Raw genomic sequence first — 10,931 nt, 5'->3', positions numbered from 1 at the left:
TCAGGCTGCGGCTGAACGGCAGGAGTCAGCCTAGCCTCGCCGGCACAAGCCTACTGAGGGCTGGCAGCAGCGCGCTTAGCTTTCACGATTTTTGCAAAACTGTCAAAGCAAAGAAGAGAGACACACACGGCCCCGGAAAAGCGCCCAAACACAACGTGACAAAAGAAAGGAAAATGCATCTGTGATCACAAACAGTGTCTAAAATGACGCTGAAGGACCAACGCATTTTATTTGCCTTTTTCTACTCTTCACGCGACTTGTTTTTACCTTACAGAAAAGCCATCGTGCTTATCCCAGTGTTACTGTACAGAGGTTTCAACGGAATATCTCTTTCAGGGAAATTTCGTAGTAGAAGGTTAGAGATAATAAATCAATCGTCTTAAATTCAATTGCTCTAAAATTAAGAAAAGAAAAGAAAAAAGAAAGAAAGATTTTTTTATTTCCCCCGATATTTCAAACAATTGCAAAAATGTTAAAAATAAACGTTTCTTTAAAAAAAAGGTGCAGTGTCTTCGTTTTCCGAAACAGGCTGACATGTACAGGGGTATTTCATCCACATTTTTTAAAATGCTGTAAAAACAATTTGATGGATGGTCTGCAGGTAAGAGGAGTGTAAACTTAGAACAGAGCTTGTGTGTAAACTGTGCGGCCACACAGTGCTAATCACCTCCGTATCTTCACAGCTCAGGCTTATCTGGCCGCCTGACAGCAGCATGTGCGAACATCCTGCAGAGTGTTAAATGCAATCATCGTCCCATTAAGGTCTGAGCTGGAATCCACGTTCCACTGCAGCAGCCAGCGCCCGTTTCCCGACCGCTAAGTCTATGTTGATTAGCCATGTAAATACTTAATAAGTTCCCCTTTCCTTCACTGAATGGAAGCGATAATGGGCCGTTACCTTCGCCCGGTCAGGGGGAAAGAAAGACAACTATGGAGGAAAGCGCTGACTTCCTCCCCACGGAACAGCGAGGGTGGATAATGAGATGACCCCCAGCTTTAATACAGCGTGTTTCAGGGTGACATTTTCATTTAGTCATGCAGGAAGGCAGAGGAGGTAACAGGTAAAGCCCCGGTCACACTTTCACCGCACTCATGCGCACAGATTGTTAATCTAATGGTTTCTTTGTTGTTAAGTAGTCCTAAATGGGCCATTAGTGATAGATATTAATGAGCAACAAAATAACCGTCATGTCTGCTCACTGCTCGAGCTTTAGCGACTTTCTTGCTTTGAGTCAGTAATGATGTCAGAGTGTCCAGAGTGATGGGCACAGCTCACGGAGACCGGTGCACTGGTTTTATGAGGACTTTGATCTGTGCTGAGGGGCACGTTGAAGCAGCCTGTAAACGCTGCTGTGATGTCCTGCACAAAGTCTCGCTGACACCGCGATAATCGGATTACTCTGTAGGAAGAGCCCCCGCGGCCCAGTGACACGTTTCTAAAAGTCTGCAAACACTCTGGATTATCTTAATTGAATTAATTCAATACACAGCTCCGTGGCGCGTTCACGCAGCAAGACGAGCGCAAGGAGACTTGTTGCTGTGACGTCAGCAGTGTATAAGAACAGCCCCGGACTCAGGCGGTTCCCCCAAACCTCCTGTCCGTATTCTCCAGCAGAGAGAGAGAGCACACACGAGTCCCGGAGCCGCGATGACGCAGTTGTAGCTTACGTTCTCCCGGAGCACGGAATCCCGTCAGTCCAGGACGCTCACAGCTGGTTCCCACTTTTCGGAGAGTTCCCGCCGCACACCGGTGTGATGCCCGCCGGGATGTTCAGCATCGACAGCATCCTGTCCGCGCGGCCGAGCTGTAAGGAGCCGCTGCTGCTGCACCGGAGCGGCCCGGTGGTGCTGTCCGCCGGCCTGACGGACTCTCTCTACACCGACTACAACGGACTGTATTCAGCCACGTGCGGGCCCGTGGCCCCCCCGGTGCAGCCCGTGAGCGGGAGCAGGATCGGATATAATGGCTACTACTACAGCCAGCTGCACGTCCAGGGCGCCGCGGCAGGGCCCCCGTGCTGCGGCTCCGTGCCCGGCCTCAGCCCGCAGCAGTGCCCCTGCATCCCCACAGGTAACACGGCCAGTCACAGAGTGTCACAGACTCAGCTAAGACCTACGCAGTGAAGGATCCGCCACGGGAACTTTTTTTTCCCCTCACACTCTGTATTTCTCAGAGAAAGCATCTGTGGAGCGAAGTAGCTTCCAGGCCAGAGGGCCCATCAGCCTCTAGGTCAACGCGCGTAATTCCACCGTGAAGTAATTATTCGTTATTAATACAAATTAATTACAATCATGCGTAATATTTCATCGCTTGCGAGCACTATCTTACAATTAAGATTCAGTGTAAACACGCCTGAAATACGCGTTTGTAAAATTATTTCAGACTCCATGCTGCATTTCAAAGCTTTGTAAAAACTCGCAAATGTTCACGTGTGAAGTCTTTTTGTGAGACATTACTGTCGCTGCTGTTTCGCAATCAGGACGAATATCACCGAGCTGTTCTGGATTCATACACAGGAAGCAGAAGCGCTCAGGCACGTGCGCGAGCTTAACTTTGAATACAGGAAAGACTGGAGTTGAGCTTTTCCATCGCTGGGATCTGTTTTGGTGTTTCCACACATTCTGTCATGCATAAAACAGCCTCTTCCACAGTTCATTTAATGTATTTTATTTTATTTTATTTTATTTGTTTTGTTTTGTTTTGTTTTGTTTTGTAGTAAAAAACGGAGTGATTTTAATACGCCAAATAATTGAGTGTATATATAGGGTTTCCACCCAGCCATGATGTGTGCTGTCTGTCCGTCATGCAGGCTATGACAGCCCGGGCTCGGTGCTGATCTCTCCGGTGCCCCACCAGATGATGTCCTACATGAACATGAGCAGCCTGTCTCGGACCGAGCTGCAGCTCCTCAACCAGCTGCACTGCCGCAGGAAGCGAAGGCACCGCACCATCTTCACGGACGAGCAGCTCGAGGCTCTGGAGGGCCTCTTCCAAGAAACTAAGTATCCGGACGTCGGCACTCGCGAACAACTTGCCCGCAAGGTCCACCTCCGCGAGGAGAAGGTCGAGGTCAGCGCTTTTATTTTTAAAAGCTATCTTCTTTCAAAGCTTTCACTCCACTCATAAACACACTCACGTGCAGTGAGTTCTAAAACCCGGCTGACACGCGCTCACAATGTTATTATTATTATTGAATAATAATAATAATAATAATTAAAGTTTGCTCACCTTTATTATTATTATTATTATTATTATTATTATTATTATTATTATTATTATTATTATTATCTTTTTTGTTGCTTCAACAAAATTCACAAAAATCACTATGTTAGAGGTTGTATAATATTGAACAGAAATGTAATTTAATTCAATTTTATTAAATGTTTCTGTTTGCAACAGTTTATCTTCTGCCCTGATTCTGAAAACAAAGTCGATGCTTATCTACAATGTGCAGCAAGTAACACTGCTTCAAAGCAAAAACAAAACAATAACAACAACAACAACAAAACAATAATCATCATCATCATCATCATCATCATCATCACCATCGTGATAGTTATAATAATCCATTGAAAACAATAGATTAAGAATAAGGGGCTGAGCTGTGGCCGTGCTCAGCATCAGTCGCCACACAGACACGTTCAAAGTGCGCTCTCTCTCTGTCACGCAGGTGTGGTTCAAAAACAGACGTGCGAAGTGGAGGAGGCAGAAAAGGTCTTCATCGGAAGAATCAGAGAACTCTCAGAAATGGAACAAATCCACTAAAACGTCCGCGGAGAAACCCGAAGAGAGTAAGAGCGAGGTGGACTCGGACAGCTGATAACAGAGCGGACCTAACACGGCCTCATCGGCTTGTCCCGTGGAAATCGATGTGGACCCCGAGACATTGTGGTGGTGTGGTGTTGCCATGTTGCACAGTTGTATATATATCTACATTTTATTATTGACTGTGTTCATTATTTAAATTTAATTTAAGCTGCTTTTGTAACGTTCCACACACAGGGATGAGACGCCCTCTGAACTGACTGACATGTGTGAATATATCGTGATGTTCTCTATATGTGATATTTTCATGGATATTAAATGTTGTAATTCTATCATTATTATTACTGTTCTTTTGACTTTGGCAAAAATAAGAGAAACGTATAAAGGACAGATAAATGTGCGCTCATTTAAACAGTGTGCGCTTTCATTCTGCGCTCTGCGGCAGAACCACAGACTGAAAAGAGCTTGTAAACAGGCTGTGAAATATAGCGCGAAGAAAACGAACGTTCTGGGGTTTTTTGTTTTTAGCTTCCAAAACGTCAGGGAGAAAAGCTGCTGCAGGCCTCCACATATAAAAGCCTTTATGTGAAAGTAAATGAAATGAAAGATGATTTTATTGTTATCACATCTGAACTGTGGCTCTTTTATGTCCCGCTGACGATTTGGGGTTTGTTTAAAACATCTTTTGGGCAATGAGTTAAAAAACAACAACTCCAGAACAGGACAGGTTAGAGAGGTCAGGTCGATCATTTTAAATGGAAACCGTGGAGAAAACAACCGCCAACAAACAACTGCAGCTATTTCCTTCATTTTTTTAAAACTTGGTACGTTTATTATCATTGACAAACCAACAACAACAACAGTCCAGAAACGTTTGGCCCGCTCAGCAGATCTGGATCAAAGTGTCAGTGTAAGCTGAAACAGAGGAGCAAAGAGACACCGAGCAAAGAGAAGGTATGAACGCTATCTGCAGAGTGTTGAAGTCTCTCTCTCTCTCTCTCTCTCTCTCTCTCTCTCTCTCTCTCTCTCTCTCTCTCCATATACATTGTAGAAAAAATTATTATTATTATTTTATTTATTTATTTTTTACAGTGCCTTAACATTTGCGCTCTTTATGGCCTCCTCTCGATTATTTCCCCCAGTTAAAGGGCTCAGCTCACATTGAGCTCCTCATGTCGTTTAGAATGAGCAAACATGAGCAAATGCAGCTGCTGATAAACACAGCATCAAGGTCAGAAATGCCACATACGAGATAAAGGTCAATGTGATTATGAAATAGAGGGCAATGTGATTGCATCAATAAACTGATGCAGTAAACACACAGCTAAATACAATGATTCATTAAATATATCTACATAGAAAATAAAAGTGGCCAGATAAACGAATGGAGTCCGGGCCTCCACGCTTTCGCAATAGCAACTTCATTTTTCGATACAAGTGGAAAAACAATCAAGCTCTAAAATCGGGTTCACCTTTCTCTTTTCAAACACGTGTGGGACATCCACTGTCTTTAAAGTCATAATTCCATATCAAAATGGACTTCTCAAAACGCACTTCTTCAACAAAACCCGCAACCTTTAGCCTTCTTTCTTTTTCTTTTCTTTTTTTTCCTACTCTTGTGTAAATCGGGGTTCTTCAGAAAGGCTATACAAATATGTTATTATTATTATTATTATTATTATTATTATTATTATTATTATTATTATTATTATTATTATTATTGTTGTTGTTGTTGTTGTTGATAATAATAATAAAACAACAACAATAATAATAATAATAATAACAATAATGATAATAATAATAAAAATAATGATAACAACTGTGTTGCGCTGGCTATTGCTCTTTTCACATTTTTCAGCTGGAGGCAACAAAATTAAGTGACCCGGACACTCCAGTATGCTCACAGATGAAGTCTGGCAGGTTCTGCTGGTTCTGGTGTGCTGGTTTGGTTTGAGTCTATGATTCTGAGCGATCGTCTTTAGGTGTAGGTATCATTCACGACTCTTTCCTTGATGAAAATGAAACAGTTGGTCACATGTTCTCACCTTTACAGTAACCAGAGCAGCTCTCACACATGTGGCGGTGAGCTCGGAGTTCTGTTTCCATCTTCTGAAAGAATGTTGCCTGTCGCTTCAGAGCAAATTTCATCAGATGTGGACTATCTGTGCTGAGGAGTAGAAAGATACTGCGCTGGTTTTTCCTTTAGCTGGTTGCTCATTTGTATTGGAAAAAACAATCTGACACTTTTATATCAACTGTTAAATCTTACATGAATAAAAGTGTATTCACGAGTAGTTTAGCTTCTATATTTCTGAAAGTTTGTGTTTGTGTACAGCAATGGCGTTCTAAAAGCTATTAAAACTTTGAAATCCACACAGAAAAGACTGCTTGTGATTGCTGTTAGGTCATATTTATTAAAAAGAAAAATTCACACACTTTTTGTGTGTTTTGTGTTGTACCCTTTATTAAAGGGTTTGCGCATTTGTATGGGAAATTTCAAATTTGCTTTATTAAGTGTTCCTAATGAAAGGGTGTTACCCACCTCTTTAGCTGTTTACAGTAAAAGATAAATATTGTTATAAGCTGTTGTTTAAAATGCATTGTAAAAAGTAGTCTCCATGGCAAACTAGGGGTAAAGACTTCTGCTGCATGCAGGTTCTGTTGTAATATAAATGCTAGCACAGCAACGATGACGCATTAAGTTAGAGCAGATGAACCAGTCCTTAAGTACATTATTTCTTTCTTATGAATTCAGTTTTCATCAGAGCCCTGCAGACCTGCTGCCTGACCGTCACGCTGTATGCTGTCTGTATCCAGAGGTGAGTGTCTGTGGTGTTTTTTCATGAACACGATTGATTGCAGACTCAGCGATCAATCGATCGCTCTTGATTGATTGATCGATCAACCACCGATCAATCAATCATCTTTCTGACACCATTTTAAAGGAAAATTACTATTAAAACAAAGGTGTTTAATTCACTGAGGACTGAAGTACAGCTGATGTTGCACGAGTTGCTTTATTTAAACGCAGATATTGTTTTGAGGATTTTTACAGATGACACCTAATTATTTGTCATTAACATTCGCATACTTTCTCTAATTTGTGTTTTGTTCTGTTTGCTGTTCTGTCTTCTATTTTCCTCTCCATGCCTAACCAGTCGTAGCAGATGCCTCTCCTGGTTCTGTGAGAGGCCGTTTGCTCTAAAAGAGGAATTATTCTCGCACCACACTTTCACATCAAGCTAGTCTGGTTGTTGGGATTTTCTCTCTAATATTGTAGGATATCCATCATACAGTCTGGAGACTGGAGACAACTGTTAGAGTCAGCTGGTAAAAATAAAATGTAATTGAACTATATATCGACATTCAAACTGGGTAAGATTATTTAATTCCAATTTACATTAAATTAAATTGACACTTAACCTTTCCTTTAAAACTCCAAATACCTCTCAGCAGGTAAAAGACTGAACCGAGGATTCTTGCAGGAATAATGAAGTGTTATTTTACTTGCAGCCAAACTCTGCTGTAGTGCCAGCATAGATGGAGTCCTTCACCTGTGCAATAAACTGCTTTTATCCAAGCTATGGTTTTAACTACATATTTAAATTTAATTTATTATACTTCACTTAATCTCACTTTATTAGGTCCTACAACAGAGTGCAGAGTCACACTGTCCCTCTGTCATTTTGAGTCAATTTCTCCCCACTGACTTAATATTGTTTTTCAGCTTTTTGTATAGTGTTTTTTTAGCCACACGGTAAAGTCCTCGAGGCACTCAATCCTGTTTGTGCAGTTGTATTAGCTGGGACTATTTACTGAGTTAATGCTTGCCATGTGTTCTCATTTTAAAATATTACATGTCATCATTTTAAAATATTACATATCAAAGGGCACTCTGCCACTCATCCTGAAGCAGAGACATCAGCACATACATGTATCCTTATGCTCTGTCAGTGACCATAAGTGCTGCTTTTCTGGAGGCAGATGATATTGAAAGTCCAAAAAGAAATGTTCGATTTCACTGCAAAAATGATGGCTTTGTATTAAATGTCTTTTATTCCCCCAAATGTTTGTCTTTTCAAATAACATAAGAATTTATGTTTATATTTTTGTTATAATGCTCACTGTAACTTATTCTTGGTGCCTCTGAGAACTTCAGTCGCTAGTCTTATATTATGTCATTTTTGTCATAAACTAGGACCAAGTTTCAGTTTTCCAGCAAAGCAAACAAAAAAAAACCACAACCACAACAAAAAAGCCCTTTAAATATAATACTTTAATAATATGTAAAAAAAAAATGATTATATTATACTGAATTAGAATTTTGAAAATTAAAAAAAACATTATGTTAAAAAATGTAGTAAAAATATTGGCACAGTTAAAAATGACAAACAGATCATACGATAAATTATTTTACAATTATTTTGTTTTTATGCATTTATATAGTTATGAACTTGGAAGATTTGGGTTTAATGTTGCATTTTTGGTATAATTCATTTGCCAAAAAATGACAAAACAAAATAAATGAAGTTTAAGATGAATTTGACTGGGAGTATTAGAGCTATTTTTGCAGGTTTTAGGCAGACATTAGCACAACAATTATGAAGTGAAAATCTGATATTGTGACAGCCCTAATCTAGACAGAAAAAGCAGTGAAGCTGTGAATCACTTCTTTTGACAACCAGGAGAGAAGCTGGAGTTCAAAGAAAGGAACACAGCTGGCATCAAGAGGAGCACAAACCCTCAAACTAATGAGTACACCACAACACAAACCACAATGTTCAGCTAAACAAGCACGTTGTAAATTAAGAAAGTACAATTTACAGTTATCAGATATCAATTTTTTACACTAATCAGAGCATGCCTAAACATGATGAGGAATGACATCAGGACAACCCAAAGCCTGGTAATGTAGAACAACAAATATGGTTTGAAGTGCATGTTTTTGCTGCCCAGATCCCATCAGTCTATTATACAAAATCAGCTCTAAAAATCATTGTGTTTTCATGGTTATGTTTAGGAAAGTCACACACATGATCAGGGAAAATTATTGCTTAGTTAAAGATTGCAAATAAGTCAATTTCTTTTTAGTTTGACAGAGCATATTTACATTTTCAGTATTTATGCAAATCTTGGTCTAACCTTGACCATTCCGACATGCAAGGACACACAACACAAATCTTCATCGCTGCAGCTCGTGACCTCTACGGTGTCATTCCTGTACGAAACAAAAACATGTAACAATCGTATCTCTTTAGTGCATATAGCTCATATAATTGCCATTTTTATGAGTTCGGTCAGGTTTGGGTGGCAAGAAGGTTTCTGGTTTGAACCCCAGCTGAGGTCTTTCTGTGTGAGGTTTGCACGTGTCTGTGAGCCCAGGTGGTTTTTATTCCCCCCACTGTTCAAAGACAACATGTTAGGGTGGCTGCTGTTGAAATTTTTAGAGGATACAATTGTATACAATACTATAAGAATTTATGGTTACAAGTGCTTTGAGTTGTCAGTAGGACTTGAAAGCTCTACATAAATGCCATTCCATTAATCAGAATGAGAGTATAACGTGAAATTACCCAAACGCTGTCAGGAAGATGGTGTACAGAGAACCCTTTGTTCCCAATCTTAAAACCCTAGAACAAGGAACCATTAAGTTCAAAGAAAGTCATGAAATTAAGAAATCATGAAAATGTAAACATTTAAGGCAGCCTTTTAATGTTTTTAGATCAAACACCTTAACTTTTCTCTGTCTGTTTTTTTTTTTTTTTAGCTTTTTAAGTATTTTTATTACATACCACAACAACAGTTTGCTTATAATAATTTAGTTTTAGGTCAACTCAAACACGACTTTGTTTTTCACATCATTATCTTTTGTAGTCACTGAAAAGCAGTGCCTCACTGTAATCACAGTCCTTTCAGCAATCACTGTAAAATAACAATAACATCTTAAATTAATTCACTCTTGGTAACACAGCCAGAAATTCACTTTAAAAAGCTTGGTATTTTACAAAGAGAGCATAAAACATTTTCTGTTTCATTAACTCAGAGAGAAAACATCGCAGAAATTCAAAGCTTTAAGTAAAAAAAATAATTTTATACCTGATGACCTGCCTCTTGCCCTATGACAATTGTGATTGTTTCCAGCACCCCAGTGACCCTGAACTGGGTAACTAGAAGAAGATGGATGGATGGGTAATTAGGTTTTCAGTGCCTAATCTAATTAATCACTTTGGGCATTTGTCTTTCCACCACTATAGAGTATAGCTTTTACTCGAGTAAATTTAAAAGAAATTAGAGAATTTTTTTTTTAATTCTCCATCTTTTTTTCCTAACATTATCCTAACTGTCCTAACTGTACATGAATTTATTATTTAAATTCATGTACAGACTTAAATGAAATGGATTACACTTAGTTATTTGCTGACAGAACAAATAAACAAGAATTTTCAAAGTTAGCATTAAACATTTTTCTGTTTTCCATTTAAAACAGAGAGCTATACATGGCTTTTCAATTATTAATAGTACAAAGTGGTGAAAAGTACCTTACATAGATTTTCTTGCCGATCTTGCTTTGATCAGTCTATCAACATTCATATGCCACACAGGCTCCCATCAAAGAAGAAATCACCTTGCTTTGTGGTGGCTGTACTCAGATCATGAGGAGAGTGACATAGAAGCAGGCTGCTAAAGAGACTTTTTAAAAAACAGATTAGAGCCTGGATCAGTTCAAGCTCCCTGAGACTTGGCACCCACACAAATAGTGAAAAACACCATCCCAATTAACTCCTTGTATGGACACCAGTGATTTATTAAGTACCTCTGTACAGAGCTCCAGTGAGATCCATGAGCCCACAGCTAGAGCCATTTATCTTTTTTTCAGCTGCAGTAATTTTCTGTTTCACAAATTTAATGCAACCAGTTAAAAAAAAAAAACATTTTCTTTCTTTGACCTTTTTTATACTGTTCCCAGCACTTGGAAAAACAAAGGTGGAGTCCAAGAAAAATTAGGTATTGAGTTAACTTTCAGAGTAGATAAATCTTTACTCCTTCTGCAAGCATTTTGGGGGGAAAAAAAGAAGTTGTTTTTCATTTTTTTGGATTCTGTGTAATTTTCTGTGGGTGAGCTGCACTTACGTAAGCCCAGCTGATGATGCTGAGGTCTGATTTA

At 39.4% G+C, this 10,931-nt stretch overlaps 1 protein-coding gene across 1 annotated transcript; it reads left to right on the top strand.

The window, feature by feature from the left end:
* The first annotated feature begins 1,596 nt into the window (after positions 1 to 1,596).
* LOC143413982 (homeobox protein goosecoid-like) lies at positions 1,597 to 4,340 on the top strand. The gene is made up of 3 exons (XM_076877559.1): positions 1,597 to 2,071; positions 2,811 to 3,070; positions 3,672 to 4,340. The coding sequence occupies exons 1-3, from the start codon at positions 1,756 to 1,758 to the stop codon at positions 3,819 to 3,821; spliced, it is 726 nt and encodes a 241-aa protein (XP_076733674.1). The 5' UTR covers positions 1,597 to 1,755; the 3' UTR covers positions 3,822 to 4,340.
* The last annotated feature ends 6,591 nt before the right edge of the window (positions 4,341 to 10,931 follow it).

Source organism: Maylandia zebra, linkage group LG19, assembly GCF_041146795.1.
Source record: "Maylandia zebra isolate NMK-2024a linkage group LG19, Mzebra_GT3a, whole genome shotgun sequence".
Classification (NCBI taxonomy): Eukaryota; Metazoa; Chordata; class Actinopteri; order Cichliformes; family Cichlidae; genus Maylandia; species Maylandia zebra.
Note: the sequence above shows the minus strand (reverse complement) of the source record. Positions and strands in the feature narration are given on the sequence as shown.